General features: G+C 36.7%; 2 protein-coding genes across 3 annotated transcripts in view; both read right to left on the bottom strand.

Moving 5' to 3' along the window:
* The window catches only part of LOC127880912 (serine/threonine-protein kinase Nek4-like), a 65,386-nt gene that overhangs the window by 9,513 nt on the left and 34,046 nt on the right, over positions 1–21,827 (bottom strand). Inside the window, exons 2-3 of one of the 2 annotated variants that reach the window (XM_052428413.1) lie at positions 4,531–4,700; positions 333–486 (exon numbers count right to left, since the gene is read on the bottom strand). In XM_052428413.1, coding sequence (XP_052284373.1) covers positions 333–486; positions 4,531–4,626 — 250 coding nt within the window. In that variant the 5' untranslated portion in view covers positions 4,627–4,700. Of the gene's footprint in view, positions 1–332; positions 487–4,530; positions 4,726–21,827 lie in introns of those variants that run through there. The other variant, XM_052428412.1, reaches the window with a different exon arrangement.
* Positions 6,350–15,045, bottom strand: LOC127880930 (serine/threonine-protein kinase Nek4-like). Its single transcript, XM_052428444.1, has 9 exons — positions 14,876–15,045; positions 11,476–11,629; positions 11,080–11,189; positions 9,983–10,186; positions 9,277–9,387; positions 7,034–7,754; positions 6,748–6,769; positions 6,590–6,629; positions 6,350–6,438 (listed from the first exon to the last, which is right to left on the bottom strand). Exons 1-6 carry the CDS (start codon positions 14,969–14,971, stop codon positions 7,647–7,649), a joined length of 783 nt encoding a protein of 260 aa, XP_052284404.1. The 5' UTR covers positions 14,972–15,045; the 3' UTR covers positions 6,350–6,438; positions 6,590–6,629; positions 6,748–6,769; positions 7,034–7,646.

Below are 21,827 nucleotides of genomic sequence, written 5' to 3'. Positions count from 1 at the left end.
TGTAACATTAGTAAATTAGTTCATAATGATAAGTTGTACTTTAATAAGTATATAGATGCATATAGTTTCATGTGTACTTACGAATTATGTCAGAAATAAACGTGCGATTTAAAGCACTCACTATACTTAGACAAATGTGAGGTTACATGTACAGGGACAATCTGTGAATTCAAAAACAGAACAATCAAATGTTCATGGGACAGATGTATTATCAATCACATCTGCATCAACAGGAGGGGCAGCAGTACACGTAGCAATTACACAAAATAAAACTTATAAACTTAAAAAAATAAATAATAATCTTGCTTTTTTAATCGTCAGTGCAGACAAACCTGTCAAAATCAACAAGGCAGATCCATCTTGCTCAAAGTTTAGAAACTTCAAGATGTGCTCGTGATTCAGCTTAGCTAGCAGACACACTTCTTGAAGAGTCAATTCGATGATTTTGGAATCTTTTCCCGCCAATTCTACAACCTTCAGTGCCGCCTAGAGAAGAAACCTTGAAGACAGTAAAGGCAGTGGGGACCTAATGAAATCGTTAAAATTCGGGCGATAACGCCGTATTCGGAAAGCGTTCGGCAACGATTGGATATCTCCGTCAAAGTCCGGAAATAAAACTTAAACCACGAAATAAATGAGTGCATTTTAATTTAAGAACTAAAAAGACGAAACTACGGTGGTATAGAGGTACGGTGGCATAAAGGTGACCTTTACTTCTCTTTTTTTAAATTGCTTTCCTCTTTTTTCTATCTCGTGGCCACGAATTAGCTATGTCGTGGCCACGAGATAGAAAAAAGAGAAGTGCAAAACTACATAAAAGCGGCGTACAATTAAAAAAGAGCGGTGCAGTAAATAAAGGCGAATGCATTAAACAAAAGAGGAGAGAAGTTTCGCTATCTCGAGATCCCGAGTAAGTCAGCCAATCATATTTTGCGTAACATGTGTAAATATTCTGTACGCATATATATAGCTGGTCAAAGCAGGCAAGGCTCTGATATAACATAACATACTACTATCAGTACTACAATTACTGCTACTACTACTGCTGTTGTTGTTGTTGTTGCTGCTGTTACTACTACTACTACTACTACTACTACTACTACTACTACTACTACTACTACTACTACTACTACTACTACTACTACTACTTCTACTACTACTACTACTACTACTACTACTACTACTACTACTACTACTACTACTACTACTACTACTACTACTACTACTACTACTACTACTGCTACTACTACTACTTCTACTACTACTACTACAACTACTGCTACTACTACTACTACTACTACTACTACTACTACTACTACTACTACTACTACTACTACTTACTACTACTACTACTACTACTACTACTACTACTACTACTACTACTACTACTACTACGTCTACTACTACTACTATTACTACTACTACTACTACTACTACTACTAGATATACTAGTAGTAGTAGTAGCAGTAGTTGTAGTAGTAGTAGTAGTAGAATAGTAGTAGTAGTAGTAGTAGTAGTAGTAGTAGTAGTAGTAGTAGTAGTAGTAGTGGTAGTAGTTGTAGTAGTAGTAGTAGTAGTAGTAGTAGGAGTAGCAGTAGTTGTAGTAGTAGTAGTAGAAGTAGTAGTAGCTGCAGCAACAACAACAGCAGCAGAAGTACTAGTAGTAATAGTAGTACTTATAGTAGTATGTTATGTTATATCAGAGCCTTGCTTTTGGGACGTTTTCATTGGCTGATTAATTTGAGGAAACAAGATAGTATTTGATTGCCTGACTAACTCGTGGCCACGAGTTAGCTAAGTCGGGATCTCGAGATCTCGAAATTCTCTCCTCTTTTGTTTAATGCACACTTCCTTTACTTAATGCACCGCTCTTTTTAAATTACACTCCTCTTTATTTAGTTTTGCACCCTTCTTTTTTCTATCTCGTGGCCACGACATAGCTATCTCGAGATTCGACTTAGCTAACTCGTGGCAACGAGATAGAAAAAAGAGGAGTGTAATTTAAAAAAGAGGAGTGAATGTCACTTCTATGCCACCGTAAAAAAGAGAAGCCTCGCTCTTTTTTTAATTGTACGCCGCTTTTATTTAGTTTTGCACTCCTCTTTTTTCTATCTCGTGGCCACGAGTTAGCTTTGTCGTGGCCACGAGATAGAAAAAAGAGGAGTGCAATTTAAAAAAAGAGAAGTGAATGTCACCCCTATGCCAACGTACGAAACACGTGTGTGTGTGTTTATTTAAGAACTTAATGTGTATATCTTCTTAAGAGTCATTCATGTTAAAAGAAATTTTATTTTAATTCGTTTGGAAAAAATATTTTTTACCATGTCGACATGTATCTATGTGTTAAACATTCTTTTAAATGTATTGCCAACACTGTATTTGAATGTCGTTTATCATTTGCCATTGTTTTCATAGTCTTATACGACAAAATGGCTTTACTTTACGAATTGTGATGTTTTAATGACATCTATTATGTCAGATTGCATCAATGTACTCATGACTGCTATCATTTTAAATACCATATTACATGTCGTTTGGACCATCTATATTTTTTTATTTCGTGACTTGCTTATAATTTAATTATTACCAAACGTCACAATCTCAATACATTTTGTGTTGCATGTTCTTATAGCTACAGCAACCGTTTCATGATATCAGTTTAATTAAATATTGTACTGTGACCAGAGCCTTTGGAATATTTCTATTTTCGTTCCGTATAGGAAGCAAGCTAAGGCGTATTGTTATGCTATTGTTACATACAGGAGCCATACCTTACATGTATTTAAGTACAGCTAAGATAGCTTAATATACGAAAACAATTATATTACTATCACGTATTGTGCTATTACTCTCAAACACGTATGTACTGCTGTATACAGTCTATGATCATGAGAATGTACCGTGTTAAACGAATTGCGTTACTTATGGTTAATACAAAGTATTATTATTATTACAATTATCATATGAAATCTTACATATCAAAATACAATATATTTGATACATTGCTGTTATTAAGTAATCTTAAATACAAATTGACACAGTTATACATATTTAATTAAACACCGGTATATACTATGGGTAGTAATTAGTACTATAATAGTCCAATATTTAATAATACATGTATGTATTGTTGCAATAAAACGTACTACTACTTTGTATAATCATAATTTGCATAATTGTTAAATGTTTACTTTGTAAACACTGTATGATTACTGTATCTACTTGTGCTGTTTTCACAGCTTAAGATGATGAATTCACGTGGCATTTTAAACAGCAATGATGTGGTATTTTGGTTACATTTCATAGTTTTTAAAAAAAATCGATATTCCTTCTCAAGTTTTATTGCAAAAGTATTATATTAAATATTTGATAAAGAAAGCTTTTCTGTTCCATATAACATAATTGAATGACGCCGTCGAAAATACCCCAAAGGATGTGCAGACAATGCGCAGTGAATGACCTTCATTTTGTTGAAAAGTAACGTGAAAAAGTGAACTTGTTTAAACGTTTGTTGGTTACATATTTGTTTTATGTATATGTTGCATGATATGAGCATTAATCAATAAAGAAGTCCTACACTTTCGATAATACGCTGATACTCAGTGGGCGCCTTACATGGCTCATTTTGTCTAAACCATTTTGCCGTTAATATCATAAACTTCAGTGTCGGCTATATTGCTTCCTGTGGCGCTAAGGAACAGCAGAAGACGTTTACCTAATACTACGTGATCAGTCCAGCATTGTTGGACTTTCGTGTGTGGTCGACCATTAGTCAACATTGGTTTGAAGTAAGTAGTTGGTAGTAATTCGGTCGACCGCGGTCTTGGTCGTGTAACCAAGTTCTGGGTCGACAGAGAGTTCTTAGTATTTTCAGACCAGATTTTCTGATCGGAATCAGTCTGCGTCTGAATACCTTAGAAACGACGTCTACGTATTTCTTATTAATAAAGTTGAAAGAATTTTATCTTTTTGCCATAGCTATACAGTAAAGAAAAGTATGTTGAGAATATTTAACTAGCTATTGGAGATTAAATACCGTTTACGTCTTAGCTTACATAGACTGTTACTATTTAATTGTAAGGTTTCCTCAGATGTTTATTTTTAATTAAAACTTACTCGAATGCGTGTACTTAAATGTACTGAGACAAAATAATTCACTGATTTTAGTATTAAATATCAAATGCTGTTTGGATTATATAAGGTTACATTGTTTAACATTTCATTTTAATAAATCGGCAGAAGTTTTAAAAGATCGCGTGTTTGAATTGAAATATGTCCATACATATTTTTACTGAGTGGCCGTGACGATTGATATCGCAACTTAGGATCTTTATTATGTTACAGATAATGATTAATGCTAACATTTTTTGTATATATGTCAAAGACCTGTATTTTAGACGGGGCAGACATGCAAATATGTATGTGATTTTTTAAAATTATTATTACATTTTCAATAAGTTATATTCTACATCCAGTTTCGATTTCAACAGTCTACTTTCGATTGCTCCCAAATGTTGAGTTTATGTTTACCTGATCTCCAGCCGAGTTTTCTAGCAGAAGAACCTGTCCAAATGCCCCCTTTCCAATACAGCCTGCGACCCGGTACTCCCCATCGTTCGAAGCCATCAATTATTATTATTTTATTCCAATAGACCAATAAAACCGTTAGATATTCCCACTGCGCTTTTAGCATACGACACCTTTGACACCTTCCTTGCAACAGGAAGTAAAATACGCTTCTTGTTAAACCGCTCTATATCTACCATGTCATATAAGTTGCGTGCATTACAAACACTAAGATATCAATATGTCCTACTTATCGATCAGTTTAGAATTATACACATCTGCTACGAATAGTTTTGCGTACATAAAACAGTGCTAATGGAAAAATACTAAAATATAACTATCAAGCGCAAATTGAATGTGGCAACTTAGTTATAAGTGATCGTTCCATCCATGAATATTTTGTAAATCGATCTCTTTGAATTTGTATATCATATTGCGTGTCCTATATTTCCAAAATATGCTTTGTACAGCAATAACAATTAACCAAAGTCCTTTTTGCACGTTACTCGAAAGGCAGGATATGTTTACAGATTTCTTATATGTTTCTTATAATCTTCTGATGGCAGTACAAAATGCTTACTCGTAGACTTTATATCTATTAAATGACTAACTTCTGGATAAGGAGCTTAAATGTATACATGTTTAAAGATGCCATTCCAACAGAGGTTGAAATGCATTTTTTGCTTGCTACGAGGTGAAGGGACCTGTGCATGTCACATAGTGTATACCATATTGTGTACTTAGTGTATTTATTGCGGGTTTTAATAAATTATTTATAACCGTTTGATGAAGCATTAACTTTCAATATGCCGCGCTGTACTTATCATATATCACACTTGAAGGATAATAATAGCTGCACGAACTATGCTGCAACTCTCACTTTCAATATGACGCGCTGTACATATCTATATCACACAATCATTCACCTCTTAAACAAACTCGATCGAGAGAGAGAAGAGAGAGAGAGAGAGAGAGGAGAGAGAGAGAGAGAGAGAGAGAAGTAGAATATATAAGAGAGAGAGAGAGAATAGAGAGATAAGAGTAGAATCGCTCTTCTCGCTAATTAGAGCGAGAGATGCAGAAAGCTATATTAGAGAGAGAGAGAGAGAGAGGAGAAGAGAGGAGAGAGAGAGGAGAGAGCAGAAGTAAATCCTTTATTCTAATTAAAGTTTATGCAAACAATCTATTCACACAATCATCCACTCCTTTAACAAAACTCAAGCCAGAGTAAATCCTTTATTCTAATTAATGTATATTTAAACAATGTATTCAAACATCACTTTACTCATATAAGTCTCAGAAGCTAAATGCAAATATTGTGAGGTGCCCTACCATTCCTTATCATATTATTGTGGAAATACAAGTTTACAGAATCGAACGAAATAAACATTCTGATGTTGCATGTACATGTATGCACTATTTGCGATGAATGTTGACTGTTGCTCGAGGACTACATGTTTTTCATCACAAACATGTAGTTTTTGTAGTGCAGAAACTGGACCCCACAGAGGCCATATCGTTCATGTCCCAGGATTCGAATTAGTGTCTCCTGAAACATAACGCAGAAATTTGTATACACGAGGTATACAGTAACAAATACGCTAAGGACATTCCAATTGAAACTATGGGCGATACCATTATCAATTTTTGTTGTGTTTTAAACGATGCTACATTCATACATCATGTAAAATAGATGATGGCGGCATCAAATATACTTATTCGGTTAACCTTATCAATATATAATAATTATTATCTGGAAAATATATAAAACTTGTACACGCCTCAATTTGGTTTTCGTCATGACTGGCCGCAAGTGGCGCACTCGCCTTCAGGAACAATTCCTCGTTGTTATCCATGCACTGAAGGCAGTACCTGAAGAGATTTCTAAACTACTAGTATTTGAAATGTGAAGGAAATCCGACCGGTTTAGTTAACCAGCAGCAGGCACAAATTAAGACATATGTCGTAAAGAAAATCTGGAATATGTGTCAACGTCGCAAACTGTAGTTGTTATATAACTTACATTTTCAGCATTTCTGCATTTTTCTCTAGTTTGGAGCGACCTGAAATATGGAAAAAAGTAAAATATTAATCTAATTACAATCTAAGCTTTGAAATTCATTCAATGTAACAGACGTATTAAACGAAAAAAATCATTGAAGGGAAAAAGCTCAAACTTACCTTGTACCAATTGTGATTTCCCCTAAAACGAAACAAAAACAAAAGTCAATAAATAATAACTCATCCAAATGCAATTTCATTTTCAAATGTTTCGTACCATTGTAATTGTTTATGTAAGGATTATTATTGTAGTAGTACGTAAAATTATGTTTAACGAAAATCACAATATTGATAAACAACATGTATTTTGTTTAACCAGTTTTATCAGGAGCATGCTTCATTTTCATATTTTTTTATGGAACTACGTTTAAAAATAAAATACAAAGTCATTTTCAATGGCTCGTACCATGTCATCCAGGACCCGCATAACGAAGCTCATCATGGGATTTTCTGATAGCAACTCGACAACGGTTATGTCATCCACAGGTCCATAATCTATATGCCCTTCATCATCATGGGAACTTCTTTCTCCCGTTATGGTATCGCTATTAATGATGCTTTCTACCCAGGTAAGTGATTCCGTTGTAACCTCATTATTTGTGTCTTCCAGTAGAATCTGACTAGAAAACTATTTAACCAATAAGTCCCACAGACTCTGGCATTTATCTGTTCAGATTACAATAAAAATTATTTTGGTAAAAAGTGTAATTATTTACAACGGAATGGTGTTTTATTAGACAGAGAATTCTACTCAGAAGCACAACAAACGGTGATTTGCACAATAAAGTGTAACACGTCCTTTCATTAAGGCAGGTTGATTTCCATTACGCGAAGAACTTGAATGAATTAATCGATTACACGTGTTTTGTATTTTTACACATGAATTCATATTGGGTCAATGCACTCATCAGGTATGAAGCATTTCAGAAGGTAACAAATGTCACATTTGATTTGCAACAGTAGATCATGATTGTAAGACGTACAATTGGCAGTGGTTTTCCAGTAGTTTTTAAAATGCGCTATTGGAGAAGGTCAACGGCCGAAGGTCGTTTGTCAGGATCAACTTGCATCATCGTTTTCATGAGGTCTATCAAACCAGAGCTGTATCCATCTGGCATTGTAGGAAACTGCAAATGATAACAAACAGTAACGTTTGCACAACGTATTGTCAAAGACCCAAACCTCTCCCATATCAACACATAAATTGGTATTGTTATGTTTGAAGTAAGCGAGCATTTCATTGTTGAGTGAAAATCTACATTTATTTTTGGTTCGTTTTCACTAGAATGAAATGTCCATTAAAATAATTTATACCATTTTAACCCGTAGAGCTGTTAAAAGCCTAACACGTATAACGCATTGACATTACCCCAAAATGGACTCTTACACGTATAACGCATTGCCATTACCCCAAAATAGAGTCTCACCCGTATAACGCATTGACATTACCACAAAATGGAGTCTTACACGTTTAACGCATTGACATTACCCCAAAATGGAGTCTTACAAGTATAACGCATTTACATTACCCCAAAATGGAGTCTTACACGTATAACGCATTGACATTACCCCAAAATGGAGTCTAACCCGTACAACGCTTTGAAATTACTCCTAAATGGAGTCTTATGCGTATAAAGCATAAAGATTTCCCCAAAATGGAGTCTTACACGTATTACGCATTGACATTACCACAAAATGGAGTCTTACACGTATAACGCATTGACATAACCCCAAAATGGAGTCTAACCCGTACAACGCATTGAAATTACTCCAAAATGGAGTCTTTTGCGTATAACGCATTGACATAACCCCAAAATGGAGTCTTACACGTATAACGCATTGACATTACCCCAAAATGGAGTCTTACACGTATAACGCATTGACATTACCACAAAATGGAGTCTTACACGTATAACGCATTGACATTACCCCAAAATGGAGTCCTACACGTATAACGCATTGACATTACCCCAAAATGGAGTCTTACACGTATTACGCATTGACATAACCCCAAAAGGGAGTCTTACACGTATAACGCATTGACAGTACTCCAAAAACTGAGTCCTACATGTATTACGCATTGCCATACCCCCGAAATGAAGTCCTACACGTATAACGCATTGCCATTACTCCGCAATGGAATCTAACATGTGTAGCGCATTGGCAGTACCCCAAAATGGAGTCTTACATGTTTAACGCATTGACATTACCCCAAAATGGAGTCTTACACGTATAACGAATTGACATAACCCCAAAATGGAGTCTTACACGTATAACGCATTTGCATAAACCCGAAATGGAGTCTTACACGTATAACGCATTGACATAACCCCGAAATGGAGTCTTACACGTATAACGCATTGACATAACCCCAAAATGGAGTCTTAAACGTATAACGCATTGCCATTACCCCCAAATGGAGTCTAACACGTATAACGCATTGACATAACCCCAAAATGGAGTCTTACACGTATAACGCATTGACATTACCCCCAAATGGAGTCTTACACGTATAACGGATTGACATTACCCCGAAATGGAGTCTAACGCGCATAACGCATTGGCATTACCACAAATGGAGTCTTACGCGTATAACGCATTGACATTACCCCAAAATGGAGTCTTACACGTATAACGCATTGACAGTACTCCAAAATGGATGATCCGAAAAAGCATGATCTGAGGCAGCATTTTTTCAAAAGCATCGGTCTTCATGGAGGCCATCTCGTACATCAGTATGCTCAAGGAAAAGATGTCAGTCTGAAAAAAAAAACAAGTCCCATCATTCTTTACTTGATATTATTTATACCCCGCAGTTTAGGGTACAAATATCTCTGTATATTGGCATTTTGTTCAGGTTTTATTAAAGACATAATGTAGGTACATTGTTGGAATCTAAACACAGCATTGCCGTAAACAGTTTATGGTAAACCAAAACACGCATTGGAAAACGTTGCAGTAAACCTTAAAATCATCAAAGTAACCTTTTTTATTGATATATTCCAAATATGCATAATGTATTAAAAAACTTTTTACAAAACTTGCTGTTCGTGTTTTAGTTGATATTATTGCGGGCACAGGGTTGCGATTATTTATTAATTCAGTGGTTTATCGCTGTAAACCAGCACACTATTGTGGGCACTTCGAAGTGAAGCGACCATTATTAGCGGATATTACTTCAAAGAGGAAACAGTACAGCACATCCATTAATAAGTCAACATCATCAAAAATAAGACATGTGAATGATGGATAATAGAACTAAGAGAAATACAGGATGAAAGGGGCAGTCATTCTTTAAACAAGCGTAAAGTATGTACTTTATTGGCGCGTTGCAAGTAAAAGGGAAACATGGTACCTTCTCTGTGTACGGTATGCCCATAAACATCCCTGGGGCCATATAAATGGGTGTTCCTACATAGGTAGTTGCCATGTCTGTCGAAGACTCGATCACCCTTGAAACCCCGAAATCCCCGAGCCTTGTGTCCCAGTTTGCGTCCAGGAAAACATTGGCGCTCTTCAAATCTCGGTGTATCACCGGCTTAGGGAGAGTGTGAAGGTACTGCAACGTTTTGTAATTTAAATAAACGGTTGTTCGTTATTCATCATAATGACTTCGTAATTCCAAGTACATCTGTTGCATTACATGTGCCTGTATCTTTAAATTCGATCTGACCTCGGAGTTATTTACAACTTGGCTATCGCTAAAGCATATAAAACACCTCAAAATAGCACATGTTACGTACAATCAGGGACGATCTCGAGAAGGGGAGGGTTTTCGCAAATGCGTTTGAGTTTGACGACATAAACCTATTTTCATTTGGTCATAACCTGTATCGAAAGCAAACTGATGAGTCGACTCTTCCTTAAGCAAATACAATACAAAGTCAGTATATAATATAATAAATCTTTATTTGTTTGTTTGTTTGTTTTGTTGGGTTTTGAATCGTTTTAGCAATATTTCAGTCATATCACGTCGGTCGAGTTACCAACACACACTTTCCTGATATAGATGGTTAACAAGTTATTATTAGTTTCACCGTTAGTAACTGACGGTGTATGGGATATACACCCTCAGTAATTTCATACATTACGAGAGCGAAGCTATGGTATTAAATTACTGAGGGTGTATATCCCATACACCGTCAGTTACTGACGGTGTAACGATTATATCTCAACCGACTACTCGATTATTCGGGTAGTATGGAAATTACTCGGGGTGTATGGAAAATACTCCATGGGCACGTGGCCGCTCTTAGCCAATCGGATTAGGTCATTTTTGTAGGAGGTGAGATATAAGTGCATATACTTTCGGACTTGTATTTCAGCGCTGTACTAACTCCGCTATCAGGTCCGTAGACTATGAATACAAGGCCTGTTAATTACAATAGAATGCACTCTTATGTATATTAGACATCGATAATCCACGTATAAGTACAATAAAAGAGATATGACCTTTAAAGCAGATACAATCTGCCTCGTCCACTCCACCGGCCGCCGTTCGTCCATCAACTTCCCACGGTGGGCTTCAATGTAGCCAGACAGGTCGCCATTCGGACAGAACTCTGCAAAGAAAATAAACTCTACTGCTAGTATAACATATATACTATAACAAATTTAAATGACAAATTCTAACATATTTTGCATAAAGACAAGCGAAGTACACCATCAAACATTCTGCACAATATGACGAGCTTTAGAGTTTACCTTTGTTAAGTCAACACAAATATCATTTTCCTTGTTAAAAATCAAATATTGTTAATATTATTTATTGATCTGTCTTATGTTGTTCGCGACCTCCTATCTATTTGCAATCGCAATGAATGGACAAATCAGCAACTTATTTCAGACCTGTTAATATCTTCAACGTCGTTCCGTCCTTTTCAACGTGTATGAACTTAAGGATGTACTCGTGCTTAAGTTTTGAAAGGAGTTTCACCTCTTGATGCGCCAACTGAACAACCTTGGAATCTTTGCCTGCAAGGTCCACAATCTTCAATGCCTCCTTTAGTCGTAAAAGCAAATTGATAATTAATAGGAAGAACTGAAGAACTCATGTCCAACAAACTCAAGCCCTAAGAAAAATATTTGTTTCAAATGACCCGACCAACCGTTATTTTTGAGCGACGGACCTATCGTGGGAACCAACGTTCACTCAGATACGATGTGTCTGTTTATATACCGTGGGAAAGCAAAATTTCGTACTAATTAATAACAAATGGATTTGTTGTTTGTTCTGAGCCAAATTTTGCAGGCAAATGCAACATATCCAGTTTTCCAGTCAGAAGGTATTGGCAGCGATTATGAGGTTATTCGTGTATTCATAAGCACCGGATAACATGACGACACAGCACTAAATTCAAAGAAACTCCACTTACCCAATGTTTTCTCCAATGCAATATGAATCTATGCATTATATTTACAATAAGACACGCATTTTCCTGTATGTTTCATAACACGTGATTATGATTGACGGGTTATTCTTTTAGTGTTTTGTTACTGTTTTTTTTCGATCAACGATACGGTTTGTATATAAACAATAATCTGATATACCATTATTTAAATATATTATAAGTATTACGCTTATCATTGAACATAATAACACATTTATATTAATTCGATTTGTGAACAATTTTCTCTACCCATTGCTGAACTGAAGAGTTCGAGTAAATTTAAACAAAAAATACAATCGAGGCATCGCGGCATGTTGTCCGTACTCAAGTTATTTCAAATCTTTTTCAATTAATTCACCCCAAAACACACCAACAGTAGACATAGTTATGGCTATCATAACATAATAATTATTCTCTTTATATTTTTCTAAAGTAAAGGAAGAACACCCTTACCCCATCCAACTCCAGGAAGGTCTACCGGGATGGGACAGTTGATACAGGAAGGTCTACCGGGATGTGACAGTTGATCCAGGAGGGTCTACCGGGTTGGGGAAGTTGATCCAGGAAGGTCTACCGGGATGGGACAGTTGATACAGGAAGGTCTACTGGGATGGGACAGTTGATCCAGGAAGGTCAACCGGGATGGGACAGTTGATCCAGGAAGGTCTACCGGGATGGAACAGTTGATACAAGGAGGTCTACCGGAATAGGACAGTTGATCCAGGAGGGTCTACCGGGTTGGGAAAGTTGATCCAGGAAGGCCTACCGGGATGGGACAGTTGATCCGGGAAGGTCTACCGGGATGGGACAGTTGATCCAGGAAGGTCAACCGGGATGGGACAGTTGATCCAGGAAGGTCTACCGGGATGGGACAGTTGATACTGGGAGGTCTACCGGAATGGGACAGTTGATCCAGGAAGGTCTTCCTTGATGGGACAGTTGATCCAGGAAGGTCTACCGGGATGGGGCAGTTGATCAAGGAAGGTCTACCGTGATGTGACAGTTGATCGAGGAAGGTCTACCGGGATGGGACAGTTGATACTGGAAGGTCTACCGGGATGAGACAGTTGATCGAGGAAGGTCTACCTGGATGGGACAGTTGATCCAGGAAGGTCTCCGGGATGGGACAGTTGATCCAGAAAGGTCTACCGGGATGTGACAGTTGAACCAGGAAGGTCTACCGTGATGGGACAGTTGATCCAGGAAGGTCTACTGGGATGGGACAGTCGATCCAGGAAGGTCTACCGGGATGGGACAGTTGATCCAGGAAGGTCAATCGTGATGTGACAGTTGAACCAGGAAGGTCTACCGGGACGGGACAGTTGATCCAGGAAGGTCTACCGGGATGGGACAGTTGATCCAGGAAGGTCTACCGAGATGGGACAGTTGATCCAGGAATGTCTACCGGGATGGGACAGTTGATCCAGGAAAGTCTACCGGGATTGGACAGTTGATCCAGGAAGGTCTACCGGGATGGGACAATTGATCCAGGAAGGTCTACCGGGATGGGACAGTCGATCCAGGAAGGTCTACCGGGATGGGACAGTTGATCCAGTAAGGTCTACCGGGATGGGACAATTGATCCAGGAATGTCTACCGGGATGGGACAGTTGATCCAGGAATGTCTACCGGGATGGGACAGTTGATCCAGGAAGGTCTACCGGGATGGGACTGTTGATCTAATGACAGGAAGGTCTACCGGGATTGGACAGTTGATCGGAAGTTACAATAAAATCTCACAAACAGTTCTTTTAATCAGAACTGACTTTAATAAGCGGCAGAGAATGACATTATTTACACCTTTATTTCATACTTTTTAGAAATCAAAATGTCTAAATACACCTTTAAAAATGTTTCGTTACACAACATAGCGGTTATCGTCAAAATCGAATTTATTTGCGAATTTATATCCCCGCGGTATTTTACAGATATGTGATCTTGAACCTTTTTTAAGTAACAAAACAAGTGCTCGTTTTGTTTTTAAAGAAAGCATAATTCTATGGAATTTAATATTGCTAGTGCCTGTTTTATGAATAATATATTGAAAATAAATAGCTGGTCAGTCTTGAATTAGTCAACAATTGATACATTACGGAAAGCGACAGGTTTGTTGTCAATCCATATCACGTGGAAAAGGTCGGTTCGAAATTATTTGAATAAAACTCTCGTCACGTGATTAAGCAACAATCACCGAAAAAATGCAGATTTTCGTTAGTATTCAATGCATTTGACTTTTTCGATTCGAAAAAAACGCAAACATTTTCGATTAGTTTTTAAAAGAGACTCGCAATTTAATTGGTCTGTACTAATCTCAATACTTTTTACGAAAAAAATGCTCTGCTATTTTCCACAACGCACAGTTTGTGATATAGTGACAACCGCTTATATATACCATGGCTTCCGATGATGACCATAAACTTACGTTTGTATCGCAGGTAAAGTGTTCGATCGTTATACTATATTCGATTATATTTGCAAAGGTAACTTTAAAGAAAAAACATGTTTATAGAGATTGTAAAGATAACTGTCATTTCACATCCCTATACAAGTGGAAAATGACTTGTGTGAAATAGAAACAAATACCAAAATTTGACCGATCTACCTTTATCTCCCTTAATGTTTTGATTTGATAGTCGAAACAAACAATATTTTTGGCCATACGAAGTGAAATTGTTTTAGATTAACATTTGATATTATGAATAATGGATAAATATTACTATGCTTTCGTCTGCAGAAACATATAAAAGTAGCTTAGTCTAGTTGACATTGTATATTTAGATCAGTTCGTATTAGAAAATTTCGAGTTTCGATTTCACTAAACCGTTTATATACTGTATCCGATGTTTAAAGCATTTTACCTGCTCCTTGTCAGCGTTTTCAAGCAGAATAACCTTTCCAAAGCCGCCCTCTCCGATGCAACCAACTTTACGATACTCTCCATGGGACATGGTCATCCTTTGTTCATAAAAATAAACTTAACTTAAACTAAAACAAAAGTACAGCGAGCGGTAACACTGTCGAATTTTCCTTGAAAAGGGAAGTAAGGAAGTAAAATGTGAAATTGCTATGCGTTTAAAATAGTGTTTTCTGCGTATAATAGTATCATATTATGCATGTCCTTGTTTCCATGATATTGATGTTTAAAGGATCTGTACGTATGTCGTCTCATTATAATCTGCTAAACGCGTCCCTGACAGAGCGATATATTGATATTAAGTGTTGCCAATTGATTATTTAATGATGTATCACCTTGCAAAATTGACGATACATATTTCAGAAAAAAATATATTTATTAATGAATTAAGGTAAATAAAATGGACAAACAAACATAGTTGAAGTAACAGATGTGATAATGGTTAAACCGAGAGAAAACAGTAGAAGTTATACCATTCATTGCCACTAAAATTATAACGGAAGTTGGATAGTACACATAGCTGAATCATAAGTTTTTTTCTTATACTAAACATTTGGTTTTAGTTTCTAAATAGATGTAGACTCTGACTCTGACGCCGGAAGTTAAAGACCTAGTCATTACAATACAATCAATTGCATCGGGAGTTATGCGCTCTTGTGGAAGAAATATTTTAAAATCTTATTTAATGTGTCTTGTTCTGAGAAAAATGGGCATAATGCATGTGCGTAAAGTGTCGTCCAAGATTAGCCTGTCCAGTCCGCACAGGCTAATCAGGATAAACTAGATTTTCGGTAAAAAGGGACTTCCTTTAAACGAAAAATAACCATTAAAGCGGAAAGTGTCGTCTCTGATTAGCCTGTGCGGACTGCACAGGCTAATCTGGGACAACACTTTACGCACATGCATTATGCACAGTTTTCTCAGAACGCGTTAATTGGGATACAACACAACCATAACCATGAGGGTTACAATATAATAAAAGTTATCTTCAGATATTCCTCTTAAAAAGACTGTAACATTTTAGAGCAATCGGAGTCAGATGAAAGTGTCCAACTCCGCCTGTACATATCCGCCCAACAATACGGTGAACATGTCGCTGTATGTTACTGTTAATACGATAAGTCAACAGCTGACCATGTTTTAAGACTTCAAAGTATCGTTCTTCAAGACCACATGGTTGGTTAGTTTGGTACTTTTGGCGCAAAACGCACGACTGTGCCTTTACTGATCTATGTGCAACGTGAACCGATGTAGATATTGAATGAGAATACTGTGTGGATTGTTTATATTCTATATTGATAAACAAAGTAGTAAACATATAAATCTGGTGACGATGGCGAAATGGAAAGTGAAGCATCTGTTCTTTTTTTTAAACAACAAAGCAAACAATGAAACTCGAAAAACAATCTAGAGCGAAATTCTCGTTCTTATCGACTGCTTTAATAGAAAACACAAACTATGAACACACAGTGATCAAAACTGAGATCACCGTCTTGGAACATTCAATGCAAAGCAATGGGGTTGAAAACGGTTTAAGGGCTAGGACTACCTTACAGTTACACTTATACCTAGTGCGGTAGGCGAGTGGTAACACTCTGGTCTACCATTCCAGAGGTCCCCGGTTCAATTCCTGGCCGGGGCACTGGAAATTTCAGACATGCTTCAAGTGTTTCCCACCCAACTAGAGATGTACTGGTATGAAACCCAGGTAATCATCGCGTGTATCGGTGCTATACACTGAGCACGTACAAGAACCAATGGATCTATTCGCAAAAAGCTAGGGTATCGCACCCGGATTCCTTGTATCTCAATACTGTCTCTTCAGCAAAACCAAAACGGACCCCATTGGAAATAAGTGCTTGCACTTTCATGGGATATCCTTGACTGCAAGGTCAAATTAAAAAAAGCACAAAACGCGCGTCTAAAACGATTCTAATCAATTTTGCAGGCGTAAAAAGAAAATGAAAACACGTGTGCAAAACTAAGTTTTACACAGCATTTTTCACGACATCGTTTTTGTACTAAACGCGTTTGAACCGCGTTGGCAGCTGCCTAACTCGCTCAAGAAACTAATACATTACGAAACAAACGTGAAGAAAATTGTTAGTTTATGGTATATACCATATGTTGGTATTGTGAAGCGTTGAACGGTTACTGTTATTGAAGTAGCGTGTGTGTGTACCAAACATTAAAACGCAAAAGTTGCAATTTGCATGAACATATTTGTGATATGATTTGTTAAGCGTAAACGAAACCAGCATGATACAAGAGTATTTGTGTAAGGTCTATTGTGAGTTAAACTCGATAAATATCCAATCTGCATAATTCGTCAAAATGAGTGTAGAGGTGATGAATATTATTTTCAACAACATTTCTTTCATCTAGGAAAGACGTTTTCCTTTGAATTCATTGAAAGTATCGTTGATTAAGTGATTGGTCTGTTACATGATCAATCAATTTGTTTAAATTTTGTTTAAAAGCAATATGGCAACGCGAATTACAACGAAGCGTTAGCGAAATTGTAAACTCTCGCGGGATTTTCGAAATCAACGATTTCCGGGAAAATAATGGCCTTCTGGGAAAAGAACAAATATCTAATGGCTGAACAAACAAGAAAATTGCTGCGAAATGTCTTCTTCGTCGGTTACGAAGTATTTTCTCAAAGATTTACTGGAAAAGAAATGGTTACGGATCTGTTCTTCCTCGTGTCCGGATTAGAAACGACTGTCGTAAAATGGTTTGCCGAAAGTGATCTAACCGCAAATGCTATGATAAATGGCGATTTTGAAGCGATTGTTCCCATGTGGGCACATTTTATAACACGAAGAACAATTGTTTTGAGAGCGAAAGCTGCAGCTGAATGACTGTAACATATTCGAAATTTCGTCGATTAAAGCACGGTTGCAAAATGATAAACGATAACCGATAACGCATTAAAGATAAACGCTACTACATGTAGAAGACAATACAACGTCGGTAAGGTTACCACTTTGAAGAAATAATAAACGCAGTGCATTAATAGTATAAAGATACATGAATATCTCCTTCTTACTATTCACTATTTAAAAAAATGACTTGTTACATGTATGATATATGGTAAATATTTATTAAGTTATTTGTACATGTAATTTAAATTCAACATTTAAAAAATGTACATTATTTGTCAACACTATGCCAACGGTTTGTAGGCATGTATCTAGCAAATACTGAATAATAATTCGTTTGGAATACCTAGCAACACGTGGGACACATCAATATGAGTTTATTTCTGAAAATCCCTATACATGTTTACCATTCTGTATTTTTGCACCTAAATGTATGACAATGTTAAAGGATTATTGCAATACAAAATCATTACAAATATTTTTTTAAATAAATGATCTTTACTTTAACATATTTATTAAGTTAATAAAATATTAAATGTTCCAAAATGTGAACATTGATTACAACAAAAAAAAGTAACACAAAAAATAAGACTCCAAGTGGGTATCATGCCTTGTGAGCTACACATTGAAATGACATTAGACTACGGAATCCGGATAGTTCCATCTATAATCTCTCCCTTCAAGGGCGACACTAGACACACGAAGCGATACACGATATTTTGCGCGACAGTCGCGGCGACTCACGATATTTTTCGCGAGATACCTACACAAGGGCGATATGTCGTGTTAAATATATCATGCGTCGCCGCGACTCTCCCGAAAAATATTGTGTATCGCTTTGTGTGTCGTGTCTCGCTTTCAAATGACGACTCACGAAACACGAAGCAACGCACGTTATTTTGTGCGACAGTGTCGCGGCGACGCACGATATTTTATTATTCAAATATCGCCCATTTCATCCGAATCTCGTGTATCGCGGTATAATTTCAGACCGCGACACTAGACACGCGAAGCGATACTCGATATTTTGCGCGACAGTCGCGGCGACGCACGATATTTGTACTGTTCAAATATCGCTGTAATTATATCGCCTGTCCACTGTCGCGTTTTCAAAAAATCAGAGGAGACAAAGGGAATATTTTTACGTCATCAAGCATGTGCATCATGTCGTATATATTATTTTTTTTGATAAATATTATTTTATAAAAAATGTTTATGTCTGATCAGCAATTAAAATGTGTATGATTGATATAGCAAGCTATCCGCTTCTTATACTTCAATCCGGCCATAAATAAATATTTAATATTACATAAATAATTTATATAAACGTATATTTGATGATGAGAAAATCGCTTGAAAAAACAATTTTGAATATAACACTGAGTTCCCAAGGTTGAGTTATTAGTTCTTCGATTCTACGGTTCAACGTGCATTACGTGCTTTTTGTTTAAATCATATAAGACATGCACAAATGTAACAGTGTGAACTTTATCTGAAAATAATTATATAATAGTCATTTATATTATATCTGGAAACCTGTTACGCAATATAAAACAAACGTTTGGCGCCCTTCAAAAGCGTTTTTGTTAGCCAATAAATATTATAAAACTGTTGATTGCACTGTATGCAGTTTTATTAATGCCGATAATTTATTTGATAAAGCATTAAAAAAGGTTTTTAAAAGGTAAAACAATACCAGCAACAAAAAACACCGTCTAATTAATGTATCAATAGACTGGACATTTATGTTGCTCGTCAATAATCTGGATAACCTATACATGATGATTACACATGTACTGAAAAGAAATCTTCTGCTTTCATATTGATGTCTTATTTGAAGTTAAACGTTATCTACAAATCTGGAATCCTATTGGAAGTGATACAGATAATAATGATATATTATCTTAAAATTGATAGAAATTTTACTCCATTGTTCAAATTTCTAAATAGTTTTAAACAATATCCTTCTTAATATATGTCAAAATTGTTATGAAAATTAATTAATTTGTACTCGGTTTACAAATGCTAGAATAATCTTTTATAAGTGTCTCGAGGGCAGCAAGATTGATAATAAATGGTTAAAAATTACTGTAACACCGTTTAAAAAAGCGACAGTTGACAGGCAATATTATTACAGCGATATTTGAACAGTACAAATATCGTGCGTCGCAGCGACTGTCGCGCAAAATATCGAGTATCGCTTCGTGTCGGATAATATCGAGTGTCGAGATTCTGATAATATGGGCGATATTTGAATAATAAAATATCGTGCGTCGCCGCGATTGTCGCGCAAAATATCGTGCGTCGCTTCGTGTTTCGTGCGTCGCCCTTTGAAATAGAGACACGATATTTTTCGCGACAGTCGCGGCGACGCACGATATTTTGCGCGATAGTCCCGGTGACGCACGATATTTTGCGAGACAGTCGCGGCGACGCACGATGGTTTACTCGACAGTCGCGGTGACGCACGATATATTTAAGACGATATATCGCCTTTTGGGCTACCTATACAAGGGCGATATATCGTGTTAAATATATCGTGCGTCGCCGCGACGGTCGCGAGAACTATCGTGCGTCGCCGCGACTGTCGCGCAAAATATCGTGTATCGCTTCGTGTGTCTAGTGTCGCCCTTGATGAAAGAAGGGCGAGATTATAGATGGCACTATCCGGATTCCGTAGTACACATCGTTCCAACACCTGCGCTTTCGTGCTTGTTATATAACCCTCTCATACCTATAGATCTATAGCAAATAATAATGGCAACACATGAATGAACTTTAAAAGGATTGTGTAAGAAGGTGCCCGTGCGGGGCCATTTTAAATGACTTTAAAAATACCAAATATGTTACAACGTAATAATTGGATAGCACAGTTCGGGTCAATATGATATAGAGATATTCGATCAGTATCAAATATGAAAGCCATTATGATCGTGTCCTTTTCATACCTCTAGTTATTAAATATTTAAACAGTCAATTATACAGCTTTGTTTGTTTCATTTTGGATAAATTGACACTGAGCTATCATGTGAGCATCGTAGTAATGAAACCTCTTAGGCCAAAACAAAATAATGTTGTGGCTACGGTTACCCGACCGAGCCTATTATTTTGCTGCGACCCTACAACATTTTATTCAAAATGAAAAGCCAAAAGAAAAAAATCGAGATAAAATTTAAACTATACCGGACTCCGGAGGAACGGTTTTTAGTCACGCCGACTTTTTTTAACGGAGTGCGTTTTACGAGCGCACCGTTAGCCTCGTCAGATGAGGCTCGCGCTGTCGTTCGCCATTTCAGCCATTTGCAAAAATATTGAGAATTCGGCTCAAGAAAAATCTGATTTGCGAAAATGCTAAAATCTCGTAAAATTTCGCTGAAAACATCCGCCATTTAAATACAGACTGGTTTACAATATTTTCTCTTTTTATCAATGAAAGTGTTCGCATTTTGAACAATCAACGAAAACCAGTCTGCACCAGAGCATGTGACATCGCTTGACCTTATTGTTATTGAAGTGCACGTGGTAGCTGGCCAATCAGCATTGAGTTGGCTCACAAATAATATTGGGTCATTCATGCGCAGACACTGTATACTCGGAATACACAGTTGATACTGTCGTCCACCAACAATATAGCGCCCGATGGCAAACGTCGTATTTAAAGATAAACAAATGAAAAAAAGCGTAACAATAAACAAATTATTTATAAGCTAATCACTTAACATCTTTCTCCCGACTATCAATCGATCGATTAAAGGATGATAATTAAATAATTAGTTCTATCTCGATGATGTTACACCTTTCTGCCGATTAATTTTTGAAATTAAATGGTGATAATTAAGTTGTTTTTACCCACAAAATGTGCTAGTGTAAAACAATTTATCAACCCAATTTTATATTTGAAAGGTTTCTGGTTTTCATTTTCTGCAGCCAAACGATATGCACATTCTATTTGATGTGCAAAACGCGTACAATTTTTTGGACTGTCGTTTTCGGATTATGTTTTTCGTCCAT

This window comes from Dreissena polymorpha, chromosome 5 (genome assembly GCF_020536995.1).
Source record: "Dreissena polymorpha isolate Duluth1 chromosome 5, UMN_Dpol_1.0, whole genome shotgun sequence".
In the NCBI taxonomy this organism is placed as follows: Eukaryota; Metazoa; Mollusca; class Bivalvia; order Myida; family Dreissenidae; genus Dreissena; species Dreissena polymorpha.
This window is presented reverse-complemented; position numbering and strand designations above follow the sequence as displayed.